Genomic DNA, 18,835 nt, shown 5'->3' on the forward strand with positions numbered 1-18,835 from the left:
TTGTGTTGATTTTTGGCAGCTGAGGACATTGGCGACACATTTCGCTCTGATGGAGGAGGTACAGGACACGGGGGCTGACTAATCAGGGATTACAGAATTTTTTCGTTTTCCCTGGAGTACATGAGCCTTGAGCCTTGAAACCTGGGAATATAGACCCATACATCTCGCACTTCCTCGAGTGGTATTGACTTTTTTTTTCCAAACAACCAAATTTGACTTCTGGGGATAATGAGTATGAAGCTTCACTACTTACCCTCACTCCACGTCCCTAATGTCCACCCTCCCACCCCACTTCATCTCCCAGCCCCCCACTGGAGTACGCGTGTGAGTGCTCCAGATCAATGTCACCTGCCTGTGATACATCGATACTTACCTTGGTAGTGGTGTGTTGAGGGGGCAAGGGGGACGAGTTCTGGCCACGCCTCGTTGCTTCTTGGAGTCGTACCTTCTGCTGTTCTTGTTTACTTGATTACTTTTGTTGCTACTACTACTATTTTTAAATGGCCTCCAGCCTCCCCCAATAGCCACACCTTCGCCATTATTTTATTACCTTAAAATATCTTCTACTACTACGTCAACTAATTCTAATTTAATTCCCCGTGTGTGTGTGTGTGTGTGTGTGTGTGTGTGTGTGTGTGTGTGTGTGTGTGTGTGTCAGAGTTCCATAAATTGCCATTTCTGAACATCTGTTAACGTGACAATTATTCTTACTGGTTTTTTTTTGTTGCGTCGTCCTCCTCTCTCTCTCTCTCTCTCTCTCTCTCTCTCTCTCTCTCTCTCTCTCTCTCTCTCTCTCTCTCGTCTTCCCCTCTTTTCTCTCTCCCCCCCCATATCTCCCTCTTTCTCAACATCACTTAATTTCCTGCCCACTTGACTTGGTTTAAGTAGCACCAGGGCATCATTTACCCCCCCACACACAGCGACCCATTGTTAGGTCAGTAGGAGGGCATTACGGCTGAGGCACAAAGGACAAGAGCTGTCTATTGTGGGAGTAACATTTCTCAAGGCTTAGCTCGTCTCTTCTCTGCCTGCTGCTGCACCTGCACTGAACTCTGCCAATCTTACCCTTAATCACGGTCCACTGTCTCGTCACATTTCATTCCTGTGTTACTTTGTGTGGGGGGAGGGGGGGGTGTGTTACTCAGTCTTGGGTAGTAGTTTGTTCAGGTCTGCCCTACTCTGATTCTGCCCTCACGCTCTCGTAGATCTGTTGCTTGTGTCCTACTTTGTTCTTGTCTTGCTCCGCTACTACTATACTACTACTACTACTACTACTACTATACTACTACTACTACTACTACTACTACTGCTGCGGCAACAATTACTTTAGTATTGCTTTCAGCGCCTCTCCTTCCCTGTAGAGTTCCCAGTTCCCACCTCTTACACGGTAGTACACCCATCTTGGCCATTCTGCACCTCCACCTTGGCCGTGATGTTATCCCCTTCTTCCCTCTTCCACCAACACAATCATCAGCGGTGGGACGTGTGTCTGTGGGCGTGTTTTTACCTCTTGTCTCACCGATGACTGGACGTTAATTGTCAATGGGGGAAAAATCGCATAAAAAAAATATTAAAATTCTTCACATTCTTTCCTGGTTAAAATATATTCAATTCCTGAACTGAATAAACTTTAATGGTTTTATCTTTTGATTCGTGAGTAAATTCGGTTAGATACCAATATATTACTTAGTCATCTTTTTATCTTATTTTTTCTATTATCGTCTATTCTCTCTCTCTCTCTCTCTCCTTCCTCCATATTTATTGCTGTCCACATCATGTTTTTGTATTTCCCTGTGTGGTCTTTCATCGAGCGTTTTCTGTTACCACACTGTAAACTTCCCAGTGTTAGTAAACAAGCGGCGGCCTTTCACCATATCCTCCTGCTGTTGGTTAATATGGGTGTTATGGTAGGGTAGGATTTTATGGTGGGGCGGAAACGTCAATCAGTCAGTCAGGTTGGAGGTGACACAGTTGCGGCCATTAAGGGTAGTTGAGGTGCGCGCTCAAGAGTTGTCCTTGGCCATTGTCGCCCACCACCTTGTTTGCCCCCCTGCCTGTTGCCTGTTGCTGTCTTTCACTGTCTCTTGCTGTTTGTCATTGTTTATTGTTTATATTTGGTCTCTTGTTATCTGTTGATTCCCGTTTTTCCTCGGTATAATGTCTCCTTGTTTGGTTATAGTCGTTCTTACTGATCGTTTTTCCTTTAATTCATCGGTTTTTCGTCGTTCATGTTCCCCTTACACCCGCCAAACCTCTTCTCGTTTTCCTGGCTGCCCGATGTAACGTCTTGCTCTTGTTGGGATAATGCGAGGTGATGTACGTGAGCTGTTTACCAACTCCAAGACCTTGTTCAGATTTGAGGAGGAACAGTCGGAATTTTCTCGCAATAAACTAATATATGTGTGTGAAATAACCACAGATTAAAGTGTGTTGTGACTTGTAAGAAAGGCTCTTCTTTGTCTTACGTCTAAAATTCGGGCGGGTGGATTTTTAAAGAGGACGAGAAGCAATTCAGTCGTTAAAGGTGATATTGGCAGTTGGATTATTAAAGATGATAATAGGCAATTTACTTGTTAAATATCTCGGGCAGCTCGGTTATTAAAGACGACGTCCGGTATGTTCGGTTATTGGATGTGATGGTAGGCGGGTGGAGTAATTCAAAGCTTACGTTTAGTGTTGAGTGTGAAGGGCTCCATGGTTGTATGTTAATGGGCTTTGAAGCTTACACTCGGCGTGGCAGGATGTGTTGAGAGCCTAAAAAGAGCTGTCATTGCTCATAATCTCCACCCTCTTCTTATTCTCTGTTTCACGACCCATATCTCACTTTCATGCGTCAGACTTTCATTTCCTGCTGTTCTCATTCTTGTCCCGGGGTGCTGAGTGTGCATCGTGGGTCAGGGTACAAACACAGCTTTTTTTTTAGTTTAACAAATTTATTGACAAAGCTTGGAGTACAGTTTGCCTATTGTGAGTAATTCAGTTAGGTCTTGACACTGAGGGTGGTATCACTTCTCAATGCCACGCAGGACTCAGAGGTTCAAACACAGCGTGCTGATGCTACCTTTAACGCCCGCCTTCACCGTTTACTGCTGACCGATGTGCTGGGTTATTTCCCGTGTTGGGGAAAAGGTTAGGGGGAGAGGTTCTTATTAAGTTGTAAGCGTAGTTGACAATGAAAGGCTTTGGTTGGTGCCGAGTGCCTAGAGACTAAAGGTATCCCGAGACACTCGTTTGTGTAGGCAACTTTAGCCTGTTGGTAGCCCTACCATACGAAGTTGTGTGGCGGGTGGTGACCGTGAAGTTACACACATGATTCAAGGGTAACAAGGGAGATCCGTTCTAAAATATCCCGACACAAAGATCACAATGGCGTACGCGCGTCACACAACGAGGCATCAGAGGAAAACAGACTCTATGTTACTTGTGTGTAGTGGCCACCATGAGTCAGAGGTGGAAGGAAGAGTAGCTATGGAGAGTGGCACTCGCTTCTGGGTGTGTAAGGGTAACAGTGGCTTGCGCTGACGTGATCATGCCAGAATAGTACTTATGTCTAACACTATAGAGTTCATAGTAGCTTATCCTATGAGTAGAAACTGTGTCAAGGGAGAGTGGTACCTGGTGGGCCATGTATAAGGGTTATAGTAGTTTGGGTGTGGGGTTGAGCAAGGCTGGCTGGCACTCTCACCGTCATGGAGAAGGCAATGCACTAGCCTCCTCTAGGGTTACCCAGGTGAAATGAATCTTACCTGCTTACTTTGCATATATTTCAAACTGTTTTTATTATAAACAAGAACATGTATTAGTGTTACTTATATTATGTAAAGAAATATAGTGAGTTAGTGATAATGATAATATAAACAAGGACAATAAGTGAGGGGAGTGAGTTGTGTAGTGAAGAGGGTCTAGTGGTCCTGGGTGGTGGATGCGCGAGGCTAGTGATTTCGGGCCATATCTGAGCAGGGGTGAACGTTCTCTATGTAGTTCAGCGAGGAGCAGGGGAGGGCACGCGTCTACCTCTCCTCCCAGCTTCCCCTCCGCCCTCCCTCTCTCGGCTCTCCCCTCTCCCTCACTGATATCCCTCCGCCTCTTTGTTTTCTTTGTGTAGTGATGATGGGACGGCGTCTTTCAGGGGTGAGGGATATGTTCTGTAAGGGAATTCGTTTTAGTTTTGGATTAAAGTTTAGACTTTTATATTGAACTCTATGACTTGGTACCTACAGGACGGGATAAGTGGGTTTGGTGTGTGTGTGTGTGTGTGTGTGTGTGTGTGTGTGTGTGTGTGTGTGTGTGTGTTTTGCTTCTTTCGATGGTTCTAGTAAGTGTTGAGGTCAGAGAAGCAGCCACCTAGTTCAATCAACACAACACACGTATGTCAGCTCATAAACACCACGCGATCCTTTACTCACTCTGGCTTTAAATCCACTTCGGGACGGATGAGTCATTGAGTTGACACTGTGTTTGTTGGGGGAAGATAGGACAATAGAGCAGAGGGTAAACTATAGGGGCGTAAATTAATATAGAATGTACAATATACAGTCTTAGGTTTATTATTAAGAGTTAGGCTACAGGTGCGTGCGTAGGGGATTAGGATTGAGAGAGGTATAATTAGAAGACTCTTATGTAGGGAAGGTAGGAGAGAGTGGGTGTGAGGAGCGTACATCCACGAGGTGTAGGAGTGGGGGTGGGGGGTGTTGGGTTAGGGGGTATCATGACTGGGCCGCGGGTTTCGTCACAAGCATGGGATGTCGAGGTTGTTCCTGAGACCTCTGCACACACACACACACACACACACACAGTCTCCTTCCCCAAAACACTCTGGGTATCACGGATCTCACAGTTGTACTTGTGTGCTACATTATGTTCAAATATTTATATATCATGTGGTACAGTTGATGTGATGAAACTACAACACTAGCGAGGCCTCATGACTCAACCCCAGTATTGCCAAAATAGTTTAGGGAAGGCAAAATATACTCCCCAGTTCGTCACTGTTGTATATTTACACACTGCTGCCAAAACTGCTAAACCAAATAGTCCTAGTCTTTGGGAAGCATCACCAATGGGAGGGGCGTGGGCGTGGTGGGGCATTGATGAGAGTTGGGGAGGTCAGGACACATACAGTAGGTGCCAGGGCGTGTGTGGGTTGTAGGGTGTGTGTGAGGGTAGGGTGTGTGGTCAGGCAAGTAAGGCGCGAGCTGCCTTCGTTTTCACACACACCACACCACACGCCGCCTGGGGCTTGCGAGTTTGTTAATGCGTGTCCAGTCGTGGTTATGGGATCATCTTTCACTCTCAGTGTTTGTCCGAGTCGTCTAGTCAAACACCAGCCCTCAAACTTATGGTCAGGAGTGAACCATAGAGCCAACGTTGTACATACCTTGTTGATGTGCTTCGGTTTGTAATGTTTTTGATGATGGTTTAAATTTTGTTTGGCTAACGCGTAGAGCCGCCTCCCGTTTTCTATGGAGTGTCAGAAAACGGGATGCGTCTCTCCCGAGCACTGAATCACCTGAGTTAGGAAGAAAGCAAAAGTGAACCAACTGGAAGAGCCGTTATTTACACGCTCCTCAGATTGGGTAGCAACAACACACACACACCAAAAAAAAAAAAAAAAAACTCAAGGTTCAATATATTTTTAACTCCTTGTCGTCATGACTTAAACCTTGTATTATCAAGTCATTGTACCCAAGGGAATAGTTAATTATATTCAAATGGTTAATACATTGTAGTTAAAGAATTAACTTGTACTGTAGGGGTTAAAATATCTTTCTGGGTTAATTCATTGTACTCAAAACTCCGGTTACATGAAGAAAACAACACAAGAGTCCGGGTCATGGGACGGGTTTCTCAGAGATTCATACATTAAGTTTTCCTCGTAGCTGGTTAAATGTAGCTAGAAACCCGGGAACATACATTTAAACTGACAACAAAATCACCCTTGAGACTTTTACTTTCACTGCAAGATGAGAATCCTTCGTGAATCCGGGTCGTAGTGTAGTTAGTTACGATCACTTGTCAGGAAAAGTTGTGTTAGTCTTTCCTATGTCACATTAATATTCCTCTCATACGTATTGACTTTCAGCGACTGAATAAATTATGCCGTGTCCTTGAATGTATGTGTGTGTGTGTGTGTGTGTGTGTGTGTGTGTGTGTGTGTGTGTGTGTGTGTGAATATATACATTTATGAGTGTATAGAATGTATACTGTATGTATCTCTGCATGTATTGTATGCGTGTTGGATTTTATCTCTGGGAGAGCAAATGAAATGCGCCTGACGTCATGTGATGATCTAGTCATTATAATAATCAACGGTTGTGTGTGTGTGTGGACAGAACCTTTACTTACCGTCTTATGTGCCCGTCCTGGTGCCTTCATGACGCTCTTCTCGTAAACAAGTCTGTCCTAATTATCGATGTAAATTATTCTGGATTTTGGCGAAGTTTGGACCTGACGGAAATCCCCCGAAATGGTGGTTACATTTAGTTAATAATCTCTCGGGAGGAGGCCACTGACCGCGCGACCCCGGTGGCGTAACAGTGCCAACAGTGTCACTGAATTGTCGGCCTTACGTGAAGAGGACAGTGTGTTGAGATTACCGTGCCATGTGTCCTCCTAGTACCAAGACACACGTCATGCTATTTTTTCAGCCCTCGCGCCAGAAGCCAGAAGGGTGAGTTTACCTTGTTATCTTTCCCACTGCTGCCAGAGCGTGTAGCACTGGACTATCACCCTAATATTCTTGCACCAGAAGATTCATATACCCCTTTTAAGTATCCTGGTAGAGAATGTCTTGGTAGAGGTAATATCAACCTTATGTCGAGGTAGTTTACGGGCCATTAGTGACCTTCCATTAATCGTATTCTGTTGGCACACTCACGCCATAGTGCCAGGAGTGCAGTGGTCTACATTCAGGCGTGTGTGGGTGTAGGTATAGTGGGTTTACTGGGACAATTTGGTCGACTGAGTAACTGTTTGTAGTGGAATTTTTAAATCAAAAATGAAGTTGGTGATTCTTAATATTTAGGAAAAACATGAATTCATTAATGGAGTCTTTACGTTCGTGTGAATGAGAGTGTTACAGTTTGTATTGATGAATTTATGCCCTTAAAATCATCCACATAGTCATCCCCTTAAAAGCACTTTAGGAAAGGAACAACTGCACCAAGGCTGGGGGGGGGGGGGTTCATACTCAACAAACACTCGTGACCCTGATTCTGCCTCGCGTGACAAGCCGCCACGAACACACCCTCCGAGGCTGGCAACCATGAATTAAGTCTTTATGTTTCTGTGGCGATAGAACAACGCGTTATGCTCATCAAAAATCATGTTAATAACAGTATAGAAAAGACATTGTTAGGATTACCATAATATGTGAGTACTGGTATACGAGGTTGGTTAGGTTAGGTTAAGTGACCTATCATGATCACGGAGGAGAGAGCCAGGTCCTAGGAGGTCTTGGTGGTTCTGGGAGTAAGTTGGGGGTGGTAGCAGACCATTACCCCTCTTCCCCCCTGCACTAGTCTGCCAGGGGGTAAAGAAGCGGAAATACAAAGCGATAGTTACTACATACTGCACTAGCCTTACACTGCATACTCTTAACACAGCATCATACCACATACTCTTAACACAGCTTCATACCACATACTCTTAACACAGCATCATACCACATACTCTTAACACAGCATCATACCACATACTCTTAACACAGCATCATACCACATACTCTTAACACAGCATCATACCACATACTCTTAACACAGCATCATACCACATACTCTTAACACAGCATCAGACAACATACTCTCTTCACTGTTGACTATCCTTACACTTCCTAACTATCTTCACAGCACATACTAGTCTCACACTGCACACTCCTCACACTACTACACACTAGCCTCGGTTGACTTAGCTTGAAGGTTGGGAAATTTATCTTTCCACCTGCACCAGAGCGCATGATATATGTACACTTAAGTTTATATTAATTTTGATTGGCACACTTAAACACTCTTTCCATAGGCGTGTAAGTTCACGTTGCTGTGTCGACCAAGGAGTAAAATATGAAAAAAAAATATTCAAGAATATCAACAGTAGTTTTGTGTTTATTCTCAAGACACCACCCGAATGTATACCACCTCCATGGTTGGTTGGTTATATACATATGGATGTTTACGACACTATCAATAGCTGTTATCAGCGGTGTATCGGTCATTGGCACTGGGTTACGTCGTGAAGAATATTGGTTGACTCGACAACGTGTCCTCTTAGTTACGTTGACGAAAACTAGGACAGCGAATCACCATAACCCCGGCCTGGAAATTGTGTGCGTTATGTCTCGCTTGCCCGGAGTGCCAGGAGGGGTGGACGGGTGGCACTGACGCTGGGTCGTTCACCCCGGACCGAGCCACACCAGGCGTTATCGTGCGTGAGGCAGGCAGGCAATATATAGCCTCAACTTTATGATCTACCTGCCCTAATTCTTCATTATGAGAGTATTATAAATTTGCTCTTCTCAACTTTGCTCGTATGTTTTGGTAGGCTGGTAGGCTAAGGCTAAGGCTAAGTTAATACGAGTTATTAATGTGGGTATCATCGTTGTATTGTTCCTTGTGTGGTTCTTGGGTTGTATGGTAATTTCGTGCTACATCAAGCTTCTAAAATAAGATATAAACATATATTAGGTAAAGTAGTCAAAAATTTACTAGTAATGAACATGATACCGTCACTGGCGAAAACGCGGGAATGACGTCATAGTATCTTAGTATGATTGGTGATAAACCCCGTTAACTTGTACCCTCTGTCCTGTTACTAAAACTTCTTATTATTATTATCACCTCAGTACTCGGTTGTCCTTTAATCACATTTTGTCTCGGAAATGATAATGATTTGGAAGTCGAATAAGTTGTATCCTTCATTGAAATAGTTCCAATCCTAGCTAGCCTGATCCTGTCCCCCCCCCCCCTCCCCGGCCCGTGGTGGTGGTGGGTCGTCGCCGCCCTGAGCTGTGTTTATGCCCCTCGAGCCTCCGGTAGCACCACACGCGGCTTGACTCTCCCCTCCGTGTCTCCCCTCGCCTCAACCCTCAAGTTCATCACCTGACTCGTGCCTGTTGAGGGTGACTACGGCGGATGATATACACCTTTAACAAAAACGCTGAACTACTTTAATGGAAAACCCTCGTAGTTGGATACACAAACTCTCACTATTATGTCCCACTCCTAACATCAGACCAAAAGGCGACGCCATGCTGGTCGCCTCGTGTTATCCTTTCGACATAAGTTTACTTTGATGGATCTGTAGTGCTGGTGCGTTATTGTGGTGATTGTTTGTTGTGTCGCTGCACCACGGGTATTACTTGGACTGTGATTCTAGGGTTTAATATATGCAAGATTGAGTGGAACCAGTTATCAAGACACCACCAACGAGTGTTTGGGAGTGACTGTGAAGCGTCAGACTTTGGTGTGTGTGAAGAAGGTAGTATTAACCAGTGATATTACGACTTATATCGTCCCAACCTGTCCGTCCATCAACAGACACGACCAACGCTGTGACAAGAGGCTCTGGTTTGGTCAAGATCCACTCGGCAGTATTACTCATAAGTGTTGACTAAAGTCTATGTCTTTCATAAGTTAAGGTTGAAGTGGCTTCAAGTTTTAAAAACATTGATCTCAATTTTTGCAAAAAGTTCAACTATTCCAAAGTTGTTTTGTGAATTGTGCCTCAAGTACCCGACTGGCTGTTCTTAATCAGATGGACTTGATTAGTAAGACAATACTGAGCATGGCTCCTAAAGAGGAAGAAGTTATCGTAACAGGTAAGGACACGAGATGTTTGTATGTACACTTCTTCCCTCTACAGAAAACGCCTCCACACTTAAAGGTGTAAGCTGAAGCCTGTGTTGCCTTTGTGGTAGGTGGAATAAGGTATAAGGTAGAGCACACTGTTGTCCTTGTAGGTGGATCACTGGTGTTGTTGTGGTATAAGGTAGAGTTCGTGATGTTACAGGTAGGTGGAACAAAAGGTTGTTCGGCCCAGTCAGATGTAATATAAGGTAACAAGTCACTGTTTAATGTAGTGTCCTGAGGCGAGAATATTAACGGTGTGTATTAAAGGTGTATATAAGAGTAGCTTCTCAAGTTGGCGCCAAGTGAGGGAATTTTTTTTTTTTATACTTTTCTATTATTATTATTATTATTATTATTATTATTATTATTATTATTATTATTATTATTATTATTATTATTATTATTATTATTGTTGTTGTTGTTGTTGAGGAGTAAACAGCTCCAACCACTGTAATCCACCTGTTTAATCGGTAATTTTCTGTCTCGCTTATATTATCGGTGTCACTATAGGAAACACCTGTAAGACTAGTTGTTGCTTTACTGTGAAGATTGCGGTATTAGGTTACCATTGTGTATAGGATCGTAATGACTGGGTACGTCACCAAACAGTGTGATTATGTCTTTGGTAAATAAACAGTACATTAATATTTCTGTACTCCTGTGGATCCTGGCAGTGTGAGGATACACCATGAAGTTATCCTTAAAGAATAACTGAAAGGAAACTCGGGAGCCGAAGAAAGTGTTTCGGAAAAGTTTTGCCACTGGGAACCTTTTTATTTAATTTATTTATTTTTCCTCTTGCAACGTCCTTGGCTTGTGTTAATTATTTGTTTAAATATCATTAATTTAACATTTCATTATGTAGGATTAATATAATTAGTATATTATTTCGTAGATTGAGTAATGTGAAATACTGTTATATGGCCTTGGACCATGACCAACATCTGGCAACACCGTATCAGCTGTTACTAACCCACTTACGGGCTGTGGGGGCAATGACCGGGCAGACCACCACCCACGAATTACGGCGGCCACCTACCAGTTGTCCCTTTTATTATTATTATTATTATTAGTAGTAGTAGTAGTAGTAGTAGTAGTAGTAATTATTTCACCACTTACCAGTTTATTGGCCGTTCGGGTGGTTGGTCTGTTCTTTGTTACTGTGTTGAGAATTTTCCTGTTTAATGTTAGCACAGGAGGAAACTAGAGTACCCGGATAAAGTGTGCGATGTTTGGTAGTGTTACTCTGGACAATACCCTTCTCACGCTTGTCCCGGACCTTTAATAAACCGGGTTATATGTGTTCAGTAGGTGTATATATTCCTTATTAGTATATAATTAGACATTTATGAATATGTATACTATATATTGCATGTATGGTATGAACGTGTATACTCTAGGTTAGATTTTGTGTTAATTGTATTTGTAGGGTCGTGTAAATGCGTTTTCTTGGCAGGAAATTTAACAAAGTACTTTTTTCAGTAGTTTTCACGGTGCATTGCGTTAATAACAGTAGGTAACCGTGGGGGTTGTGCCACCTTCACCTGGATTAGTAACGAGCCTTAACCCGGATTACAGAGATCCAGGAGCGCGAACGGGGTGCCACTTTCACTCTCCGTACGATGAACTCTGTCTCTCAGTAGGTCAGCGGGCACACCACCACACCAGTAAGGTCCATCTTCCCTCCTCCCGCTGCCTCGTGTCGACCTTACAGCCCCCTTTTTACACCGTCCCGCCTCAATTAGGATTATTTTAGCACGCGGGGAGTACGAAGTATGGCCCTTACTGCTCCTCCGCTGGGGGTGGGAGGGGGTCGCTCTTGGCTAGGACTGACTTTAGGGGGGTTGGATATAATGTTTGGGTAATAAAAGGTGTTTTATACTTATCCTTGCATATTAACAACACGTATATGGTTGGGTTAAACTAGATGATTGGAACAAATGACTGGGGGTGTCATGGCAAATTTTATCATTTATCAGATAGTGTGAATATTACTTCTTCATTGAAAAACGGAAAATGCACAATTCTCTCTCTCTCTCTCTCTCTCTCTCTCTCTCTCTCTCTCTCTCTCTCGCTTTGTTTGTATGTGCGCGTGGACGCTTTTTGAGCATGTAACATACTCATACAAAATGCTTAAAGTTCAAGTCCCTGAAAACAGTCTGTGCCCCCCATCCTTTGTAACAGCAGCAGTAACAGCAGTGTTCAGTATCACCAACACAAAATTCGACCGTGTTACTCAAGCTGGAAACCCGTCGCCTGTGTCCTAACCTCGCTGTGACGTTTATTCTTAGAGATAACCGAAATCCCTCCTGTGTCCTTAAGGGCGAGTCTAAACCTCGGCAGCAAGGTGTTATGGGCTCTGTGTGATGTCTTGGACTTGAACGGCGGTGGTGGCGAGTCGTCAAGGCCGTGTTTTAGTAGTATCTAGATGGTGTTTTGAGCCTTGTATCAGGCGGCCTCGTTAACTGGCCGGGGTCATCGCACCCCAAGTAGGGCCCGGCACTGTGGATGCCAGCTAGTGCCATAGTGGACACATTTATTTGAGTTAAACAAACATTTATCATTTGCTTACGTAACTCATCGTACGTTATTTATTGTTAGTTTTAAGTAAATATGGGACTTATTCTTGTTGATGAAATTAATATTACCGGTAAGTGAGAGTGTTAGATTTAGGCAGCCAGGGCCAGGGAGGGGTGCCACCTTTACCTGTGGCTCCCAGACCTCACCCCCTCCACCACCCAGCTTTTCACTTTTCGCGTCGTTGAGTTAGTTAGGCCTGTAGTGGTAGGACTGAAGTGGAGTTTTGAAATGATACAAACATGACGCAAACACACACACACACACATACATATTAACAGCGCATTGTATAGGCCTACAGGTTGTATAGGAACCAGGAGTTGAGTTATACTAGTCCTTGCATATATTGGCGTTAAATTATGCCTATTATTGAACTGTCTTACTAGGGATTAATGCCAGTTTTAAATTATATCAGTATTAGAATATTAATGAGATTCGACAGATAAAACGCTAGTACATGTTAAATAATCATAAACATGTTGATTGAACCAAGAGTAGTCCAAGATAGCAGTTAGGCTCATATTAGCTGGGTGGGACTTACCAGCCTAAACAACTTAACTCCTGTTTTATACACACACAAACAGACAAAATGCACACACACGTACCCAGTGACGCCAGTTGTTTAAATAAAGAATTGTACGTTCTGGTGGGTGATGCGTCATGCGCTGATTAATTGATGGTTGATATTTCACTCCACCTTTGCCTCAGTGTTTGTGAGCTAAGTTGTATCGTTTCGTAGAATTCATCGTAGCTATAAATTTTGGTACACATTTTATATATGTTAGTAATAAAACTATGAGGACGTACCTTTATGAATTTAGTCGTTGCTGCCGAGTATAAGGGTCATTACCAGTTAATTAATGGCCAAATTATATAGAATACATGGAGTGATTAAAGAGGAACAATACTCTCATTAGATAAGTAATTATATTCATTTAAAATGGTTTAAGGACAAATTATATTACCGTTGGTATATAATTCTCCAGCCATCTGTGTTATTCCCAGAAGAGGATAATTCGGTTCCAGTTCATTCTTTAAGCAAACCGATCTTCATTTGTTAGTAATAGTAATTTCAGTTTTATTTACCTTTTACTTATCAGAAGTCGGTAAATGATTTTGTTTCAGTTACTTATCTAGTCTACCTTTGGTGTTTTACAGAAGATAATAATTCAGTTTCAGTTTCAGTCAGCCGCCACACTCACCACAGAAAGGAAAAGTGGTGTTAGACAGTGAGAATCAGGCAGGAAGGATATTGAAACTAACGTAATTGTGGGTAAATACACCAAATATACAACTGTTGTTAAGGTGTATTAATTATTAAAATTTAGTCAACATATTTTGGTAATAGTTTGAGGGTAAAAATAAATTGTACGTGGTTATAAAGGCAGCCATCTATGAAACGTGTTGTTGAATTCAAGGATTAAATCAGGTGTGTTGGGGGTCCCTCTAAGTATGTATTTAGGATTATTGTGTGTGGAAAAGTTTATATTTGTGAACATTATGAGTTTAGAAACAGAAATATTATTAGATTTGATGTAGATAGAAGCAGATGTTAAAAAGGACCCTGTACGAGGCTACCAGGAGTCAATGACCGTCCAGGCCATGGCCCACATTCAGGGCGATGGTAGTGACGTAGCCCTGACGTAGCTTTGACGTCACACTTTCACTATCTCATAGCCCTTGTAAGAGGCCTCAGGACTTCGCCATGGTTTCATTACGCTTCTCTTAATAAACATTGTCCTTCAAGTAAACAGTTTAATAACACACACCTACTCCAGGAGGAAACAAACTCAAAAGAGAAGTGGTTTTGTGTTATTGAATTTAGATATGTCCCCTTGCATAATTTACCCTGATAAATAAACTTGTTTTGTTAATGATAACATAGATTATACAAGTTTTTGTTGACATGTTATGTACAAATATCGTACATTATAAAAGTTACTCTTCTCTAAATTTTTATTTTCATTTTTTTCAGGTAAGATTATTGATGGCAGAGTTCAGAGTTTGGTATTGTGGCCAACATCAACAAGTGAGTACAATTTTAGCTTTTAAATATTATCTTTTTCAGCAATAATTCTTTTGTCTGCCGTGAACTTGGTTTTTTCCCTTCCAATTGTTCACTGTTGAAGTCATCTATTTTCTTATTAATGGATGCTTCGTAAAGTCGATATATGCAAGCATCTCCTTTGTATAAAATGACCACACTTTTTCGAGATTGGAATTTGTTAAAGATACCCCTTAAATTACTTTACTTGAGTTAGCCACGCCATGGTATGAGAGTGTGGAAGGCCGCTATAGTCGTTAGAGAAAACGGTGGATATTACCGGGCTAACGATGCCATTTATACATTCATTCCATTTTTACAGCCACATTTCCGTAATAAATTCACAGTTACCTTATTTTTATTAGAGTAATGCTGAGCGGTGTGAGAAATTATAAATTGGATTATTTATGAATGGCCAGTGTAGTATTTAAGCTATCATAATTATTATTTAATCGTGGTAATGGTATACATCTTTATTGTTATTATGCTTTAGTATTATCCTCTGTAATGCATTTATCATAACGTATTGGTACAGAGCACTAAACGTGGCCCTCAGGAGAGTTCGAATGTAACACCGCTGGCATAGAGCTTCCCTCACACGCCTCACACTACCTTCAACACTCACTCTGCCTTCGATTAATTGTCTCGTTTCCAGCGCCCAAGCATACGCCAGGCACGAGGAGGAAGTCCTCTTAGCTCCCCGACACCTGATGGTGAGGGCGTGGCATTTTTGTTTTGCTACGCCTGCTGGTGAACCTGTACACGAGGGAAACATCAGAATCTGAATCCTGTTCCTCTTCTATAACTGGTCTAGTGTTAACGTATAATTTACTACTACTAACACTGCATATACTACAGCTGCAATATATACTACTACTAGATATATTACTGTCTCTTCCTTTACCTTAGTTCAATGCAGCAATTACTATATGCTGCTATTACTACTGCAATGCTTCAACTGCACAATTACTTTTGGTCCTAATACTACTTATGGTACGTATTATTGCATTTAAGGTGGTTGTAATGATAATTGTTATTAATTATATTGGCGATAATAATAGTGATAATAATAATGAACTGGAGTGATAAGTTCGGGGAATTAGGCACATCTACTATTGGAACTCGGATTACAGCAGAGAAAACTGTGTGATGGTGATTAGCATTGTAAATCAACTCAATAATCGCATAAGGTCTTGAACATCAGTACTCCGAAGTGAATTAAAAGATACCTGTGTTAGTCTTCCATCTGTTACAAGTACCTGTTGAGCTGTAACAAAGATACCAGGTGAGAAGACACGTGACTTCCAGGTCGCCCACACGTGTGACGCCATGTTTCCCCTCACTCCCGCTACCTTGGTAACGTCCACTCTCCCCTCATGTAATCCTCTTCGCTTACAGTACCTTCCCCCCTCGTGTAGAACTTGATTATATTCCCCCCCTCACACCTTGTACTGTATATTTGTCATGATATCCGAGACTTAAATTTCCCTTAGTCTCATTCCTCCCTGTTTCCTTCTGTTTTTTTTCTTCGTTTATTGCTTCATAATTTTTACATCATTTAATAATTTCTACGTTGTTATGAACCCCATGTAGATTATTCATTATTGTTGTATTCTTTAGAGTTTTTCCTCTTATCTAACTGAATCAAGTTTGTTGAGATAAAATTAGAATTTCGAGTTATGCTACAGATTGATTTATAGCGAGTCTTAAATATTCAGCGGGCAGTTGTAGGTATTCTAACAGTAGCTGTATCATGATGAGCTAGATGTTTTTAACCACTAATTCATTTTGACTGACTTTTCCTCTGATCGTTGATGGTAGGGTGGGGTAGTATTTTCGGCCATTCATAGATATTAGTCTTTGTGGTTCGACCCATTGTCGTCATCCCTGGAGCTCTACTGCCATACTCCTATTTTAATCGCCCGAGGCTTCACCTTGCTAAATTTAGATTAATTCGGTGTCAAGGCTCAACATTCGGCCGAGTCCCTCATTCATCCCCGGCAAGGTAAACAAGGTTAATTTTTGAGTGCCTTGCATCCGTTTTCTACTTGCTTGATCCCAGTCACGTTCTGAAGCTGATGGCTCGAGGTCACGTGCCGGGTGTTATGAAGTAAAGGGGGTCTGCCGAGAAAACACACAAGTGCTATCCTTGAATCTGAGACTTGTGTGATCGATACAGCTTGGAGTATGGAAGGGGTCCGCGCGTGCTCTCCCGCGCTTCACGTGCTGCCCACCACACCTACTCCGTCCTGCAATATAGAAAACGACACCGAGAATGGGATATGCTTCATTGTAGGGGAAAACAATTATAAATCACGGTTTGGTTATTTGGATGTGTTAGAAGTAAAAATTATGCATTTGTGTTTTAATATTAATAATTTATATTTATAATTTTATATTATAAATTGGGTGTATTAGTTCATGCTGTGTTAAAAAAAAAACTAAGTCAATTGCAGAATTTTAAAATCAGGTGATTAGTAATGGGGAATGAAGCAAGAAAGATTGATCATTACAACTTAGACGACATAATCTGCCAGAATATAGTACAGGATATAAACAACCTATCTCACTTATAATTACACGTTCAGGATTAAAGATAATTATTTTGAGTTCTTCCGTAATAGTGAAAAAAACCTGGTATTGCTGAAGTAAAGGTAAAGTTTAATATGGTCAAGACAGTATTGCGCCAGTGTGTGTGTGTGTGATCCCGCTGCCATCCGCTGTCATCCCTAACTTGACTACATTCAATTTGTTCGAATTGGGTTAATATTTTTACTCTTTTCTGCTCCATTTTCTGGTCTCGCTCTCTTTCCCATGTTAACCAAGGTGGAACACACACACACACACACCATGTCTGTTTCTCACTTATATTCAATATTTCCCCTTTTCCTTCATCCTCCTGGTGTGCGTGTGTGCGCCTTTCTCCTCGGGTTATAGTGTGGTGGTGGTGGCGTGTCTGCAGGTACCGCCTGTGGTCGTGGTGGTGTTCAGTCCCCCCTCACCCCCAAGATCTGCCACATGACCACACCAGTACTACCGTCAACACCTATACTACTTCCACTATCACTGTTAATACTACTTTCACTGTTACTACTACCTTCAACAATGCTATCAATACCACGACACCACCAGGTACTACATTTGAAATTGCCAATCAAGAATACCAGCACCTGTCACCAATTCCACCACAAATACCCATATCACCACCCCTGCTGCTGCTACCGCCACCGCTCCCTCTTCCTCCAGTGGCCCTGGCCTTGAGCGCTCCCAGAATTCATCAGCAGCTGCAGTAGTGTATGCTAGATCAGGGGAGGTATGCGTTGCTTTAGTAATATACCCTTGTCCCCGGGGTCCTCCTCATATTCGGCCACGCTACAGAGAAAGTGCTCCATGGTGTTTGTACTCGCTGAGTAGTGCGGCCTCCAGTACCTGAAGTTTTGTTAGTTTGACGGCCTTGAATACTACAAAGTTTGTCCCTTGTAGAATTGAAAAAGTTTTCAGGACTTGTATTTATTTATTTTTTCAGTTGTATCTGGTGTTCGGCCTTAGGGAGTTGGAGCCTTGAGTACGAATAATTTGAGTTTTTGTAAAATTGTTCCTTTTAATGTCTGGCCAACCTGAACGGGTGCCTGGCCACCCACCCAGTTGGTCCCTGGCCATCCACCCAACTGGTGCCTGGTCATCCACCCACTTGGTGCCTGGCCTCCCACCCACAGGTATCTTAACCTCCCATTCACCTAGTGTGTGGCCTCAGCCACAGGTATCTTAACCTCCCTTTCACCTGGTGCCTGGCCTCCCACGCACAAAGAAAGGACTCGAGGTGGGCGTTTGGACGATGCCTTGCTGAAGTCAGATTGAGTCATTGCCTTGTTATGGAAGTTGACTTCGAAAACATTCATTCCTTGGCAAGCCAAACCTTATAACATTATCTACGTGATTTATTTTTTCAATTACACGACAAATTTTGTAATGATATTTGTTTAGCACGTATATTATAATGTCTATCTTAATTATCTTCACTCTTAAGGCGAGAATACTAATGATAAAGGAAAGAATATCGCGCTCTGTAGACGAGGACCACTAACTCGAACACGGGTTTGGTTCAGTGACCTGGAGCCGAGGTGTGGGAGACCACCAAGAGATGGCGCTTATGTTGCCCCCGCAAGGGACCACCACATCACCATTTTACTACCTAAAGTTTTGGTGTTCCAAGTATGTTTCAGATTCGATTTTGGGGGATTTTTATTTCTGGATGTTCAAGAAAGGTTCACCTAATGTGTTGTAATAACGATCTTTGAGTAGCATGATGCTTTTTGAGTCAGCTGCCGAATTTTGTATATGACTTCTTATGCACATATAAACAGTACAGCTG

The 18,835-nt window shown here is 42.4% G+C and overlaps 1 protein-coding gene across 2 annotated transcripts in view; it reads left to right on the plus strand.

The window, feature by feature from the left end:
* The window catches only part of LOC121859104 (nuclear hormone receptor E75-like), an 84,209-nt gene that overhangs the window by 3,001 nt on the left and 62,373 nt on the right, over positions 1-18,835 (plus strand). The window contains exon 1 of one of the 2 annotated variants that reach the window (XM_042355794.1): positions 9,014-9,811. The exons of the other annotated variant lie outside the window; for it this stretch is intronic. Coding sequence (XP_042211728.1) covers positions 9,748-9,811 — 64 coding nt within the window. The 5' untranslated portion in view covers positions 9,014-9,747. Of the gene's footprint in view, positions 1-9,013; positions 9,812-18,835 lie in introns of those variants that run through there. 2 annotated transcript variants of the gene reach the window in all.

The sequence above is a fragment of the Homarus americanus genome, unplaced genomic scaffold (genome assembly GCF_018991925.1).
Source record: "Homarus americanus isolate GMGI-L3 unplaced genomic scaffold, GMGI_Hamer_2.0 scaffold50924, whole genome shotgun sequence".
NCBI classification, from domain to species: Eukaryota; Metazoa; Arthropoda; class Malacostraca; order Decapoda; family Nephropidae; genus Homarus; species Homarus americanus.